Genomic DNA, 17,228 nt, shown 5'->3' with positions numbered 1-17,228 from the left:
CAACAGCAAAACCACTCAAATGGCAAGATCAAACCACAACAGAAAATACAGAAAGCAGCCACAGTAGGTAGCATACTTATTTAATAAAGCATTCTTAGCACTTCACATCACATTTTTCCAGGTAGACATTATCCAGATGGGAAAGTGAGGCAGAGGTTAAGTGACACACCCAACATCATGAAGCAGCCAGTGTCAGAGCCTGGGCCACAATCCAGGTTTCTCCAACGTCCTGTCCTGTGTTCCAACCTTTTGCAATGTTGGCTCCTTTTCACTCGCTCTCCTTATATAAAGCCAGAGAAAATATTGTCCAAATACCATTGGAGAGAAAATGCCCTTTCCATCAAAAGTCTTCAGAAAATGACAGATGTGAGGAGACGAGAACATGAGGGTGTCAGTTTTTAAGAGGGCCAAGGTATTTACAGGGACAGTTTGCCCTGTGTTCAGACACAGTGGCACAGATTCTCGTGTCTGAGCCACAATTCAACCACAAGCACAAAAACTGCCAACACAAGTTTTGTGGGTGCAAGAGGTGCCCACGAGAGGCAGTGTAAGGCTGCATTTTTGAAAGTCTGGCCCCTCTCTGCATTATGGTGTTTTACATTGGAAATCCAGAGCTGCACAGGAGAATCTCTGAGCCATAGAGAAAGAGCTGTTACTTGGACACAGCTAATGTGCCGCATGCCCTTTTGGGGAGGGGAACCGTTGTGACTGTTAGTTCCAGCAACAGTCCCTCTACCTTCTTGTTATGGCCAAAAACATGCCACCTTCATCAAAGCGCTTTCACTGCAGGGCAGTTAAACCACCCAGCCAGATGAGCTTCTGGTTGTGAAAGCATCAAGGCATAGCACAGAGCGATCAGAGCTAGCAAGGGGAGTTATTGCTGTGCAAAGACGTGGCAACATGAGAAGGAAGACACAGGAAAATGTATCACTCTGCAGAAAACAAGAATACGAAAGTACCAACCACTTGGGCAAAAGACCCAGGCGATGGGGTGGGGGTGGAGAACAGCAGAGGGGTATAAATGCGTCACTGTGTCTAACACAGACAACACTGATCTCAATAAAGCGTATCCCAGCACTCTACTTATATAGTAGGGCCAGATTTACCCATCTGCCCTGACCTTCCATTTCTTTGTCAGCAGCTGTAGAATACCCACGCCAAAAGGCTAAAAGGATACATTATTTCCAACTGTGACCAGCCAGTCAGAGAGGTGGTAAATAAAGCATGGGATTCTGCTGGCCTAGGATGAGTTTATGTAACCCAAGAGGGGAGTTGTTTTGAAAAGAGAGGATGGACCCCTCTGGTCTTCCCCTAACATCCAGTGACACACACTTCACAGCAGGGCCGGTGCTTTCATTTAGGCGGCCTAGGCAATCGCCTAGGGCGCCAGGATTATTGGCGGGCGGCGTTTTGCCGGAGGGGGTGGCAGGCGGCTCCGATGGAGCTGCCGCAGTCGTGCCTGCGGACGGTCGGCTGCTCGCACGGCTCCGATGGACCTCCCGCAGGCACAACTGCGGCAGCTCCACCGGAGCCGCAGGAGCACACGACCGTCCGCAGCCACGACTGCGGCAGCTCCACCGGAGCCGTGGGACCAGTGCACGGGGTGGCGAAATTGCCGTGTGCCTAGGGCGCTAAAAATCCCTAGTGCCGATCCTGCTTCACAGGCCTCGCTACATTCCTGCAGAGGCGGCCGCCCTCAGAGAGCCAACTGCCTGAAGCTAACAAAGCCCCCAATCCCACATCTATGGAGAGCATCTACCAATCCAGCCACGTTAGCAGCGTGCAGGGACAGCTGACTAGAGTCAGAGGGGCAGGGCGGAGGGGTAGATTTTAACACCCCCCCATGCCAGAATTGATAGGGGAGCCTTTCAGCCCATCACACTCTGAATCTGGAGCAACCGGACTATTGACTCTGGGCAGGAGGGGAGGGGGAAGAGGAGGCAACACACACACACACACAATTGATCCCTAATGAAATTACACTGATACAATGGAATTCCCCCCCCCCCCACAAATGAATTTGGCCCAAATTGTCACTTTAAGAACAAAACCAACCCCTTTCCCTATCTTCAAAACAGTACATCTCTTAAAACAACATGCAGTATCAGCACATTTTAAATTAACATAAGATATTAAAGGGAAGTATGAAATTGGCCTTAAAAGATATTTTGAGGGAAGACACGATTCTGGTTGTTTTTTAATATTCGAAATTCAAGCTGTATCTACCTTGCAACTCCAGGGACAACTGGGAGAACGAGTGGATTAGAACAGCACAGAGACTGGCTGCGGAGTTGGCTGTTCAACACACTTTGGATTGAACTGAACTATAAATATAAAATTGCAGGAACATCATCTTATTGCTCTTTAGAGTGAAATAAAACAAAGTGGAGATCAAAATCAGCCCTGTGTTGAATGAATCACAGCTGCTCTGTTACTTACATTCATCGTCCCGTTGATCTCAGCCACCGATTCATCGTCTGTCGGGAACTGGTAGATCTGCACCCCGTTACTGACCAGCTCACTTGTGATTTTAATTTTGAATTTTGTCAACTCACTCTTGGAGATGGCATCAGATTTGGCAATGATCGGGATGATATTGACCTGAAAGGAATGTAGGGATAAAAGGGATTGGTCTTCACTCAGTCACAATCACGAAAGGAGCAATTTTCATGTCTGGCAACAAATCTTAGGTACCCATGAAGAATTCAGGTGTGTACTACGCAGCCTTCTCAGTAATGCTGCAGGATATTACATGGGACCCCGCTAATCTGCACTAGCATGAAGGATGGAGAGGTAGGGCGAGGAGCCCCGTGACAGATTAGTGAGGTTTCACATAGTTTAGAAGAGTAAACAGATGAAAAGGAATAGATGATTGTAGTGATCTGCCCCCTACCTTACTGTCGAGCTTCTTCATCGTTACCAAGTCCAGGGATTTCAGGGAATGGCCTGTGGGTGCAATGAAGTACAAGCAGGCATGGATACGGGAGTCATGGAAGTTGTGCAAGACTCTCTTTATCTTCAGTTCCTCTTGCAAGTAGGCTTCAAACTGGGCATCAATGAACTCAACGATGGGCTTATAGCTTTATGAGGGGGGGAGAAAAGAACTGTACACCTTGCAATACAGAGCACTGTCCATTTATTACGCTCCATTATTAGAAAAGTCATCCACTGGCTACTAACCCACAGTGCAGCACCTAATCTCCTGTGAAACTTGTTCGTTTGTAAGCAATTTGCATTGTGCTAGGACATTGAAACTCCCATACCAAATGGTCTTCTTAGTCCAGTACCCTGTCTGACAGAGATCAGTACCAGATGTTTCAGAGGAAGGTGCAAGAAACGTCATGAAAGGATGGTTATGGAATAACCTGCCTACAGGAAAGCTCCTTTCTTACCCATGGCACTTGGTGGTCTGTCGACTTATGCGCTGAAGCATATCCTTATCTCACATAACTATGGATATTATTCTTATTCATATAAATGTCTAATCCTTTTTGGAATCCCACTAAAGTCTTGGCCTCCTTACTGTCATGTGGCCTTGAGTTCCATGGGTTTAACTGCACTTCTACTCTCTTGGGATGGCTTTCAACACCACTACTCATTCAGTCCTCCTACAGCAAGAAGTCCATTTCCCGCAACATGCTCTCCTACCAGCAACCAGCGAAGACAAGCAGCCACTGGACTGTAGTTGTGGTTTGCCCCCCTGGAGCACAAGACAGCAAGTGAGGAAATGCCTCAGCTCTCTCTGCTCTTTAGACAGGTGGAGCTCAGGCATCCAATGGACGGGATGCAGCAGGGGGTACTGAGTCGGGTAGACACAGCTTGCAGTAAATGAGCACTGTTTCTTGGCCAATGCTCCTTGCAGCATGGACATTCTGTAGGCTTCTGAGAAGGCCAACTGCCCACCCTCCACCACCCCATTCTGAACAGCCACAAGCAGCAGGACAGAGATGGGTTTTAAAATGGGATTCCTAAGATGTGAGAAGGCACCTCCATTTCAAAGCCACCTGGACCAGCCTGGGTGGAGCCAGGCTAGGAAGCAGATGGAGAACCTTTGTCTGGTTAAGTCAGAGAATAAAACACCCACTTACAAACAAATCTCATCCCCTTTTCTTTACCTGTCTTCTTTGTTGATCTGGTCCCCAAAGCCTACGGTGCCCACAACGGTCAGTTTCAGACCAACATTGCTCTCCTGAAGGTCATAGGTACTGGATTTCAGCTGAACTCCAGGCTGTGAGTGAGATGCTGGCTCACCTTCAAATTTAGTATTGAAAAGGGTGTCCATCAGCGTGGACTTACCAAGGCCAGTTTCCCCTTTAAAAATAAGAGAGAGAACAAGTGGTAAAACATTTTACCAGAGTTGATAGTTCGCACCAATCAGTGTCAGAAAAGTTAGCGGGGTGAAATTTCAACAGATGGAAGCAGAACCCATGCTCCAAGTGAACTGTCCAGTGAGCAGAAAGTCACGTACAATGGGAGGCCTGTTTTCGCTGGCCACTGGACTGCACAGTGTTATGTAGATCATTAAAACCTGGACTTGAAAGAGGTGAAAAGGCAGGGGAAGCAGCATTCAGACCCTGCACAAGTCCCGGCACTGTGCCTTGAACTGAAGACTTCTGTAGCATAGAGGAAATTTTCACTGTCAAACACAGAGCTCATTAGAACCTTCATTTCCAAAACAGAGGAAGAATATTCTCCAGACAGCAGCATCCTCTCCAGCATGCAGCTTCTCTGGTCACTTCCCTGTAGAGGTCTCTGCAGAATCTACAACTGAAGTATGGAAACCCACCCCTTGTAGAATTAAAGTGCACACGTGATCTACATACCTAGACCCATGCATTTACCCAGATTCAGTGGCAGGATCAGGGCGCTTGCCTGGCTAGGGACCTTGCCTGCTGAACCTGGGTCCTAACACACTGGTGACAGTACAAGTTACAAAAATAATACTTTGAAACCTGCTTCCACACTCCTTGGAACAATACTGAACAGCAACTTGGATCCAGTCTACCAATATCTGAGGACACTACCTTACCTGGAGAGCACAGACAACTCCCAGTACATAGGTTGGCTATATTGCAGAGTTTAACCCAAACTTATCTACCACACATTCTAGCAAGAGATCTATGCATTCAATTCCAAGCGTAGCCTACACTTCTACTGTAGCCTCTTCTGATGGTAAAACTGCTTCCATTACCACCTCACTCCCACTGGTTTTTAGATGCACACAGCTTTCTGGTTTTCCTCCCCGCTCCATCCCCCCAAATTCCTTATAGTTCCCATCTATCTAACAGTAGATTGGAAGCTAAATTCAGGTGTTCCAAAATTAGAGGAGAGAGAAAAAAATATGCATTACTTCCAACTCTGACTACATTTTTGCAATGCAGTTCGCTGTCAAAGTTAGCGAAATGACAGAGTTGATGCTAAAACCTGTGACCATTTCTTCCTGAGGACCGGTGACATGGCTAAATTTTAGGGCAAGAAAGCTGAAAAGTTGTGCCTGCCAACTGGCACCTGCTGACATTTCAGCAGCTTAACGGACCCTCCCACTTTGTGGCACTGTGGCAAAGGCTCACTGCTGAGCCTGACAGGCTAAGGTTCTGCTGCTGGGAGGCAGGCATGCGCATACATGCCCCACAACCAAAAACCAAACTAACTCCAGGAGAAAGAGAGGCTTCCTAATTTCTGCATGTTCACTTTTAAAAAGCCATGACATTTTCGGAAGTGTGCTGCAGCCCTGTTACCAGACTTGCTTTAATGTTACTTGTCCATTTTTTCCTCCTTAAAGAACCTCTGTATGTCACCCCCGTAAGGGCCTGCAATTATCTTCGCAGCTCTGAAGGCGACTCCTCCAGAACACAGTTGAAGTACTGTATATTAGCAAGCCAGCACAGGAAAATCCATCACTGCTGTGACCACACTCTACCTGTTCCGAGGACAGAGTGGCCTTTGATCTCCAGGGTTATAGTTCAAGCACCCAAATTCACTACAACTTTAAAATTGAAAGAGTGTATAAATATTACTGGAGACAGAGAGAAAGAGAGGTAACAACAGCTTCCCTCACATACCTCCCTACAGTACGTGCAAAGATAAATATTAGGATTGCTCATGAATTTGATTGCTGGTCTCACACTAATCTTAGATAAGAATTAGCACAAAAATCAAAAGGAAAATGGGCTAAAACACAACATCCCAGTTGTAGCCATCCACATTTTTCTTACTACTATCTTTTGTGCTACATTAATGCACTGACACAGTTTGTGGTACTGCAAATTAAAGACCATTTACCCTAAAGGAAGAGGGAATCGGGCAATCAGAGCACTACAGCTGAGCATGCAGCTGCTCCCTGGGTTGCTTGGTTGACAATCACATCAGCCTGAGGGCAGAATAGGATACCCAAAAGAAAGGGCCAGATCACATGGGGTGAAAACAGATAGCAGGAGATTTTCACTCAGGCTGCAGTAGAATGTTTTCTCTGTGGGCACCTGCTTGCCCAGCCCCAATGAATGAGCCAAACAGAGAGCAAATATGTGAAGAATGGCTGAGCGCACCAACTATTTCCAGAATTCAGATCAGGATTTTAAGACATCTGCTGAGGGCAAAGACAGCAGAAAGCACAAATAGATGCCTGTTATGACCCCACGAGGACTTTCTCAAGGATTCCAGGAAGATGGTAATTTAAAAAAAGAAAATCTAAACAGACTTTGCAAAGGCTGTGGTATTTCCAGCAATTCCTGCCAAGCTGTACTGCGTCTACTGGTGGGATAAGAATGGTGAAGTAGCAGCATGCACATTCAGATGGATGCCAGCCTCCCTGAGAAATCTCGGAGTCAGAAAGCATGCATGGTACAACAAACACGTGTTGAATCCTGCTCTCATTGAAATAAAAGGGAATTTTGCCACTGACTTCAATGGGAACATGCTCAACCAGGCAACTCTGGACTGGGAGAATAGAGAAACTAGACAGAACTTGAGCCCGGTGAACACGGTATATGAAAAATAAGGTAACACATTCATTTTTCCCATTAGTTCACACTTCCCTACTATGCATTTCCCCATTCGTGAACCACCAGTGGTCAAGTTTAAAATTCGGTAAACCTTAAATAGCTGACCATGCCCCGGAAAGCCATTTAGAAATAATTCTGATATTAAGTCATCTCTTTTTGCTGTCTTCCTTCCCTCACTATTTAGCAGTAAAAGCTTTTGGACAAAAACAAGAACTTTGCTTCTATACAGCCCACACCCGCTAATTACCGCTCACCTAAAATCAATATAATCTGGCTGCAACACAGCAGATAGAGGACTGCAGTGCCAGTGTGACTTCATGTGGGAGAAAAAGCAGGTGACTCCTTAAAAAAAAGCACATTTTCAAGCCAGCGTCTTCAGTAATAAAAAACAAAAGAAATATACAGGGCCTAATCCTGAATCCATCAAAGTCAATGGGAAAGCTCCCACTGACGTCAATGGTCCAGTATAAAATCATGTATCGGTTGCTTTAAGCAGGGACAATGTAAGTAAATTTAGATCCACACAAATTCAGGTTTTGTAAAAACAAAATCTTATAAATGTGAAAGTGACTAAATCGGTTTCTGTAGGTTTTCTTTTCAAATCCCAATTAAGACAATTTTTTGTATTTTGATTGAAAATGGACACCCACCAAATAAAACTTAACCCAAATTTAAGATAAAACTAAGACCAATAGAAATGCTACAACCAAAAACACAAGTGACTGAGTATGAGAGAGAGTGTGTGTGTGTGTAAATAAAAAAGATTTAAGTTTTTAAAATAATAAATACTTCCCTGCCATGTTTAAAAACTCAAACACTGCAGCACTAAGAATCTGAAAGCACAACTGACTATCAAACAAGAGAGAAATGAATTTCTTGGTGTAAGATGGGAGAAATACAAAAGACGAGCCGAGGTGTCAACATTAATGTAAAAAATTACATGAGATTTTCAAATCATTTTCAGTTTTTAAGGAACTCCGCTATTTTTAAAAGACGTCTGACTGAAACTAGGGAACAAATCTATTTTAAAATGAACAAGGGATAAAGTGAAGGATTATTACTGGATCTCTCAGGAGTTCCTGCCCAGCATGGAGGGAAATTTCAGCTGGCAAGAAGACGTGAATGGTGCCAATTGCTTCTTGTACAGAGAGAGAAGTCCAGATGGAACAGCTGGTATGGTAAAAAGGACAAGAGGCAAAGTAGTATGGGCTCATTCCAGCTGACGGCTTTAGAATCTTCTTCAGAAAACAGAAAAGATGGATGGGGATGAAGGGAGGTTTATTACTGTGAGTGTTCTAGTGTGAAAACACTAAGAGGATCCTTACTGGAGAAGATGCTGCCTGATGTCAAGATTACACACACCCAGAGTTCAGAACTAGAAGATGTATCTAAGGATCATGCAATACTACAGCAGTCTTTGTCCCTCCACCCCCACCCCGAATGCGTGTCTGGGAATTAGTTTAGGGAAAGGAAAGGGAGGTAGTGGTGACCTGCCATTGTTATAATTTGCTGTATCAGGAAGCTCTGACAGCCTGCATGCCTACTGAAAAGCAAAAGCAACATGACTTTGAATATACTGCATGCATCACTTAGCAGCAGCAGTGAGCATGGCTGAATTTTTTTTTTTTGGTGGGAGAAGGGGAAAGCAGTTGAACTGACCAGCTGCATTGCAATAAAACAATATTTTCTACTTCCATAGCACCCGTCACAAAAGGTTTCCAAAGAGCTTTACAAGTGTATTCTCCCTTTTTACAGATTAGTAAACTGAGGCACAGGGAGGGGAATTGATTTGCTCAAGGTTACACAACGAGTGAGTGGCAGCATTAGGCACAGAACCAATCCCTAGTCTCAAGCGTTAGTCATTAGTCCATACCACGGTAAATATTTTGCTTTGCAAATTATTTCAGATATTTCTGCTTTCTTAAGCAGTTTCCCCTAACAAACCATCTTCTCCTTGATCCTGCAACACACAGCCCTGGGCCAGCGACATCCTTGTAGTTTCAGTGAAAAAACACCTTTTCACAAATTCAGCTTCAGCAGAAGGCCCAGTAGGAGCACAGATACCCCCGATAATTGGCAAGCCTGGCACAAAGAGGCACGAGAAACACATGAAAGGTGAATGAATTTTAGCTTTTAAATCAAAGTGTTTTCAAGGACTGACAAATAAACCAGTCCGAGACCTGGAGGCTGCTAGATTCACTCCCACACCAGTACCAAAGCACTGCCAAACCGAGAGGCTAGTGAGTTTTTAGATCTGATAACTCAAGGCCTGCAAAGGGTGGCACTCCCTGGCCCCACCAGAACAAAGGTTTTCACAGCCAGGACACCACTTTTCCAAGTGCTGATCTGCAGCAAGTGATCAGAAAGAAAAAAAAGCCTAGTCACTGGGGGTGAGCATTTCCCCTCTGATAAAGTCTTTTAAAGCAAAAGCAAGCACTTCTTTGCTTCCTCCATCCCCTTCCCCTCCACACACACTCTGGTATGCTAGGAAGGCAGACTACAATCTCTAAACAACGCACTACCTGTTAAAGAGATTAGGCTACATTAGGGTTCACTGAGGCAATTCCGCATGATAAAACCATTCCCTGTGGAGAGGGGAACAATAATTCCCTTAGGGCTTGTCTGCATGGGGAAGTTTCTCAGCATAGTTAACTTGGTACAATTATTTTGCTACAGCTGCTAGTTTAAAGCTCCTAGATGGCTACTATTCCAGAATAAAAGTGATTTTATTCTAGAATATTTACTCCACTTCCAAAGTTCCATTGTAACAAAATAATGTCTGTGTGGGAAGATTTCCCAGCACACACACAATCTCTATACCAGCCCGTTGTAGGGAGATCCCTTGTAATGTGTGCGCGATTTTGGTTCTGCTTCATTAAGGAGCCTGAGGACAAAAGAGGAATCAGTTCAAGAGAGTATCATTTCAAAGGAGGTACTTTGAAGCCATCAAGAGACAGGCCGTGGCCATTTCCAGGCAAGTGAAACAATGATGAAGAAAACAAAACAAAAAACCAACTATGAGTAGGTTTTCAGGCAATGAGACAAAGACTGTACTCCTATTGGCTCGAAAGCTAATTTGATATTCAATGACACAAATTCTCCTGTGAGTTATGAGCACACAACTCCACTGAAATCAAATGGAGATGCATACATGCATGTGAAGGCAGAATTTGACCCCAAATCCAGAAAACTCCATACAATATACTTCTCTCTCCTCCTCTCAGGAGCACTCTTGTATTGTAAGCAACTTCCTTATGTTGAACCCATTCTGATCAAGACCACAGATCTAAAGGAATTACAGTTTTACAATGGCTCCTTCAAAGTCACAGCTCAGGGCATGGCTACACTTACATTTTTGCAGCGCTGGTAGTTACAGCTGTGGTCGTACAGCTGTGTAGGGCCAGCGCTGCAGTGTGTCCACACTGACAGCGACCAGCGCTGCAGTGTGGCCACATTTGCAGCGCTGTGGGGTGAGGGGCATTGTGGGCAGCTATCCCAGCGTTCAAGTGGCTGCAACGTGCTTTTCAAAAGAGGGTGGGGTGGTGTGACAGGGAGCTTGTGGAGACGAGAGAGTGGATTTTTGGAGCAGACACTGTGTGACAGCTCCCTGCCTTGCAAATTCTGGCCATTTCCCCACCCCTCTCCAATCACCTTAATGTAAAAGGCTTCAACCAGATAAGCAGCTTCTCCACAGACTCCCTCCCCTCCCCTGCCGTGCTGTTTGTTTCCTCAAGCAAACAGCTGTGAACATTCCAAAGCCTTGGCTCGCTCGCTGCAGCAAAGAGCAGCTGTGTTTGTTTTTAGATAAGTAGCTCTGGTGAGTACCTTCGGTTTGTTGTATACAGGAATTGTGGGATAACTCCTAATACCCTGGAGGCCAATAACAGCGCTGGCGAGTGTCCACACCTGATGAGCAGCGCTGGATTCGCTACACCCGTAGCGGACCAGGTGTACAGCCAGCGCTGCAGGAAGGGAGTTGCAGCGCTGGCTGAGCTCTGTAAGTGTGGACACCTGGTAAGTTGCAGCGCTGTAACCCCCTCACCAGCGCTGCAACTTGCAAGTGTAGCCAAGCCCTCAGAAACATTACTACTCTGTTATCAAGCACTGCAGGCATCTAGGGTGATTCCAGTCTCTTGGCACCATAGATTGACATGTCAGCCTTTGAATCTACCCAGTTTTGTCGTCAAATCTGCTTCCGACAAGTAAAGTGTTCTCTTTGGGAAAAGTGCAATTGAGAACTGTAACGATCACATCATCCCAAAAGCACTAGACAGAGCATGAACCAACTTCAGCCCCAGCATCCAACAGCACAACTGTTAATGGTAGCTAGACTAGAACCTCTAACACCAGGGCTCAATTTAGGCTACAAACATGAACACAGTTTCACTTCTTAGTATAGAGCTGTCAAATAATGAGACTACAACTACCCTGCATGCAAATAAGGAGAAGCATAGGCTTGTGAAACTAGGAAACACAGTTTGTGAAGAAATTAGAGATGATTCTTATCTGTTGGAGCTGGGTCTCTTTTCTCAGAGTGGCTGTCACAGATGATGATATCAAGTACCAGAGTGGGGTTTTGTCAGTTTCTCATGGCTCCAAATGCAAGAGAAGCAGATATTTTAATTTTAAAGATTCCCTGAGGGGGAGGAACCACTTGTGTACAGTGGAATACCAGTCTAACATGACCATAATCTGCACTGGCCTATACTGAGAAAGCTCAGTAAAGCTCAGCAGCCACCCAATTCTACTATCTCTCTGCATGTCACTAAATAATGTAGACAGCACAAAGGAAACAGTCTGAGGCACCAAAATATTTATCCAAGTAATGCCCTGAAGTGGAAGGCAAACAGCATTTATCACTAGAGCTATGGAAGGGAAACAGTTACACAGAGGGGTAATTATCAGGGATTCTGTTCATGAACCTCATGGCGTCTAGTAGGTTGCTCAGTTATTTTTCGTCTCAAATCAAAAATCAATTTCAGCAGAAGACAGATGAAAATTGCCCTTAATCTAAATTCATCGTTAAACGTCACTTCCAAATCGTTCCTTAATTAAATGTAATCACATTATGCGATTCAGTGAGAGCAGAATAACAGGCTTACAACCCATGTGGTATCTATTAAATATATCTACATAGTCTCCTTTTTCAAACAAAGGTTACTTGTGACAAGTGTTTAAATGTTGCTCTTTCATATTTAACTGTCTTACTATGCAATTTGTTATAAACTAGTTGAGTATCTGTTTCCTGTTAAAAGAATTATCCCTCTGTAAATACTGTGTATTAAAGAGGTTAGTAAAAAAAGGGGGGTGGGAATTAGTTTGTGCCTTTTTTTTTTAAATGTTTTAAGATGTATCAAAATTGCACAAAACTAAGCCTATTCTTTCCCTTCTTGTGTTTTTGCATTAAAATGTCATGTCTTTACTACTTTCCTGGAAGACTTTCTGGATGAGAAAAACTGATTATGCCATTATGTTAATTAAACCTGACAAATGGAGAGGTGAAAGTTATTTTTTCAGAATGTTTCAGAGTTTGATTTTATTAATATGAATTTAACCCAAACATTTATAAGAAAAACAAACATTTAACAACATGAACCATTCACATAAGGCCGAAGAAAGTTTATATTCTGCCCTTTGCCAAGTCATCTATATAATTTTTTCCTAGTTAAAGTTCATAAAAAAAATTTAATTACAGAAAATGAAGCTAAGATCGTAGATGTGTCTATTCTGTAACGATTATTGTATACGAGCAGTGTTATTAATACCTGTAACATTCACTGTGATGATATTAATCTTGATGAACCCTTGTTATTCATATTGATTAACGTTTGATTGGTATGTTAAAGTTTTGTCCTGCATACAGGAAAGAAACAAGCAGTAGCATTCAACTGCTCTCCATCTATCAAGGAGAATACATAATCTAAAGAGAAACCTGCAGTCACACCTATATCTTAGGGGAAACACTGCACCTTAACTACAAAAGAAAGAAGAGCAAAACAACACAACAGCACAGAAAATACTGTTAGAGTTCCATCTTTGGGAACAGTGTTCTTTCTAAGATGTAGACAGGGTATATCAAACACATGCATTGGAATCACCTAACAACTGAGCCAGACAATGACCTCCATTTGTTAAGGAAGTTTATCTTCTCAGAGGAATTCCATTGTAAGAGAAAGTTTTCCTCTCAGCTCCATTTGGCAGAGCTCAACTCTCACCATTCTGCTCTTCCTGTCTGAATTTTTCTCATGAACTCCACAGCGGATAAGTGCCACACACTGCACTGCATACATGGATCTTTCATAGGCACGGAGGATCGTCTGTCTACACCGCAATAAGACACCTGCAGCTGGCCAGTGTCAGCTGACATGGGCTCATAGCGTTTGGGCTGCAGGGCTATAAAACTGCAATGCAGACATTCAGGCTTGGGCTAAAGCTGCCCGAGCGTCTATGCTGCAATTTTATAGCCTGGTGAGCCCGAATCAGCTGATACAGGCCCACAAGTGTTCTGTTGCAGTGTAGACATACCTGGAGAGAACTTCACACAGAGTGAGCGCCAGCTGTCAGAGTCAAGACATGTCATTAGGATTTGAGGGGGAAATTTCGCTCTTATTAAGTACTAGAATCATCTCTTCCTTAGCCCCTGCCCTTGTCTATCAACCGTACCTTGAAACCAGAGATTTGCTTGTGCAGTCTACCTGGAACAGCAGCAGTAAAGCAGCAAACACACTTATTTCCCCACTGGAGGCTGGGCTTGGGTCAGTCAGCAGAAGTATGGTAGTCTTGTTCCATTAGTTATTAAGGAATGTTTATCCACACTGTAACACCAGTTTTCAACCTGTGCTAAGAAAGGGCCATTTGGTGCTGTAATCCCATGAAAGACTATATGGAGTCCATCAGATACTATGGTGATAAGATATAAAATCATACAGTAACTGCACAACATGACTGAGGTGCCCTGACAGATCTGTGTGAGGGCAGCTTAGACAATGCTGAGACACACAAAGACTGGTCCAAACACTAACTTAACTCCAGTGCAAACACACACTTGCTCGTGCGCACACACATGTACAGAAGAAAAGTGAATAGGGAAAAAGAAAAAAAAAAGTTTGCTTTTTAAGACCAGTACAATTATTGTTTAAATAACTGACAATCCAAAGAAGGCCTCGTATCAAATTATTTGACTTGAACAGCTTATTTTCTACTAAAAGCATTGCATTAAAATATGGAGGGGAAAAACATCCCCCTCGCCCAAATAAATAAATAAATAAAACCCCGGAATCATAGACATTATTTCTACAGTTCTTTTGCTCAATAGAATTGCACATTACATTTCCCCATAACTTCAGCAGCAGACTTCTCAGAGTGCCAGTAAATCTCACTTAGTTACTGAAAATGGATCAGATGACAAAAAAATTGCATTCTGAATAAATCAAAGCTACCGTGTTAACCCAATTACCTACACGTGACTTCTGGCTGCAGAGCAGCCTTGTTCATCAATACAATCTCCCAAAATGGAAATACTCACCCACACATAGGATGTTGAAACAGAAGCCATGGTTAACTGACTTATTAACCAGCTGGTCAGGCAAACTGTCAAATCCCACATGTCCAGAAAGAGGGACAGTTCGGCAACCTTCACCCTGGAATGATTGAAAACACATTTTTAGAAGTTACTTCTAAGAACACTAATTGATACACACTTTAAGACCTCCCAAGAGGAAGGTGTCACTTCTTCCTTCTGCTGAACAGTCCAAAAACAGATCTATACATATTGTAAATCTTTGCTTTTTGTCAGCATTCTTCTCTCACTGCTTAATAAACGGCTCCAGATAATGCAAACAAAATACCTGATTCTGCTTGTGTTGCAAAATTGCGTTGCCACAGAAATATATTAGAGAACTATGTTTAAACAGCTGCAATTATGTGTGTATACAGTTTACTTATAGTTATTAAAGTTTTGATGCATGGGACCCTCAAAACTTTCCCTATAATGGAAGCAACACAAATGACCCTCCACTGGATAACAGAAGTTAATCATCAGTAATTATAGCTATTTTGTAATAAAATGTCAATATAACTTGAGGGCTAGAAAGAATTAGTAACAAAGTTATAAGCCTACCCAATAATCAGACAGTTGAAACACAACATAGCTGTAAAGTATAAGTATTAAGAATACAAGATGGCCACACTGGGTCAGACTAAAGGTCCATCCAGCCCAATATCCTGTCTGCTGACAGTAGCCAATGCCAGGTGCCCTAGAGGAGTGAACCTAACAGGCAATGATTAAGTGATCTCTCTCCTACCATCCATCTCCACCCTCTGACAGAGGCTAGGGAAACCATTCCTTAGGCTTCCTGGCTAATAGCCATTAATGGACATAACCTCTATAAATTTATCTAGCTCTCGTTTAAACCCTGTTATAGTCCTAGCATTCACAACCTCCTCAGGCAAGGAGTTCCACAGGCTGACTGTGCATTGTGTGAAGAACAACTTCCTTTTATTTGTTTTAAACCTGCTGCCCATTAATTTCATTTGGTGCCCCTAGTTCTTATATTATGGGAACAAGTAAATAACTTTTCCTTATTCACTTTCTCCACACATCATGATTTTATATACTACCTCTATGATCCCATCCACCCCTTAGTCTTCTTTCTGTCCGAATGAAAAGTTCTAGCCTCTTTAATCTCTCCTCATCTGGACCCATTCCAAACCATATATCATTTTAGTTGCCTTTCTCTGAACCTTTCTAATGCCAGTATAATTTTTTTGAGATGAGGAGAACCACATCTGTATGCAGGTATTCAAGATGTGGTGTACATGGATTTATATAAAGGCAATAAAATATTCTCCCATCTATTTCTTATCTCGTTTTAATGATTCCTCAATACCTGTCTGTTTTTTTGACTGCCTCGGCATCATGACGAATTGCTTCAGAGAATTATCCACAATGCTAATCAAGATCTTCTCATTAGTTGTAGCTAATTAGCTCCCATCATATTACATGTGTAGTTGGGGTTATTTTTTCCCCAGTGTACATTACTTTACATTTATCACATTAAATTTCATTTGTCATTTTGTGCCCAATCACTTAGTTTTGGGAGATCTTTTTGAAGTTCTTCACAGCCTGCTTTGGTCTTAACTATCTTGGGAGTTGAGTATTGTTGCAAGCTTCGACCCTCATGTTTATCCTTTCTCCAGATCATTTATGAATAGTTGAATAGGCTGGTCCTAGGATGACCTTGAGGAATACTACTATTAACCCTCTCCATTCTGAAAATTTACCATTTATTCCTACCCTTTGTTCCCTGTCTTTTAACCAGTTCTCAATCTATGAAAGGATCTTCCCTCTTATTCCATGACAACTTAATTTACGTAAGAGCCTTCAGTGAGGCCTTCTGGAAATCTAAGTACACTGTGTCCAGTGGATCCCCTTTCTCCATGTTTGTTGACCGTTTAAAAGAACTCCAATAGATTAATAAGACACGATTTCTCTTTAGAGAAACGATGTTAACTTTTGCCCAACAATTTATGTTCTTCTATGCGTCTGACAATTTTATTCTTTACTGTTGTTCCAACTAATATGTCCGGTATTAACGTTAGACTTACTGGTCTGTAATTGCCGGGATCAACTCTAGAGCCCTTTTTAAATATTGGCGTTACATTAGCTATCTTCCAGTCATTGGGTAGAGAAGCTGATTTAAAGGACAGGTTACAAACCATAGTTAATAGTTCTGCAATTTCACATTTGAGTTCTTTCAGAACCATCTGGTTCCTGTGACTTGTTACAGCTGCTACCAACACAACCTAAATGGAGGGTGTTGAATACGGCAACATTTTCTGTATTATGGCAAATGCAAACATCTTAGTCAACCAATTAGAGTTCAGTAAAATCCTAATAATGACAATTAGCAATAGACACAATTGCTATCATTGCAGGGACCAACAGGGAATAAACCCATACTGCAGATAGATGGACTAGATGGCCTAAGAAGTCTTTTCCATGTCTACATATTATTAAACTTCTGGGATTGCTGGTGTCCAAGCTACAGAAAATACTATACGTTATTAGTGTTTGTTGGCAGACCATGTACCTTCCAGCATATTTATCCCCAAGAGGCAACAGACTGTCCAGAAAAACCCTGAGTTGAACACATTTCTAAATGTTTGTCTTCCCAGATGGAAGAGATTTGGGGGCATTCATGAGTGCTGCATCTCAATCATGGCAGC

The 17,228-nt window shown here is 43.0% G+C and overlaps 1 protein-coding gene across 4 annotated transcripts in view; it reads right to left on the bottom strand.

Annotated features, from left to right (window-relative positions):
* SEPTIN6 (septin 6) overlaps positions 1–17,228 on the bottom strand; it is a 42,829-nt gene that overhangs the window by 19,295 nt on the left and 6,306 nt on the right. For 2 of the 4 annotated variants that reach the window (XM_075068845.1, XM_075068846.1), the window contains exons 2-5: positions 14,527–14,641; positions 4,116–4,311; positions 2,894–3,080; positions 2,440–2,601 (exon numbers count right to left, since the gene is read on the bottom strand). In XM_075068845.1, coding sequence (XP_074924946.1) covers positions 2,440–2,601; positions 2,894–3,080; positions 4,116–4,282 — 516 coding nt within the window. In that variant the 5' untranslated portion in view covers positions 4,283–4,311; positions 14,527–14,641. Of the gene's footprint in view, positions 1–2,439; positions 2,602–2,893; positions 3,081–4,115; positions 4,312–7,255; positions 7,275–14,526; positions 14,642–17,228 lie in introns of those variants that run through there. The other 2 variants (XM_032767040.2, XM_075068844.1) reach the window with 2 other exon arrangements.

This window comes from Chelonoidis abingdonii, chromosome 8, assembly GCF_003597395.2.
Source record: "Chelonoidis abingdonii isolate Lonesome George chromosome 8, CheloAbing_2.0, whole genome shotgun sequence".
NCBI classification, from domain to species: Eukaryota; Metazoa; Chordata; order Testudines; family Testudinidae; genus Chelonoidis; species Chelonoidis abingdonii.
This window is presented reverse-complemented; position numbering and strand designations above follow the sequence as displayed.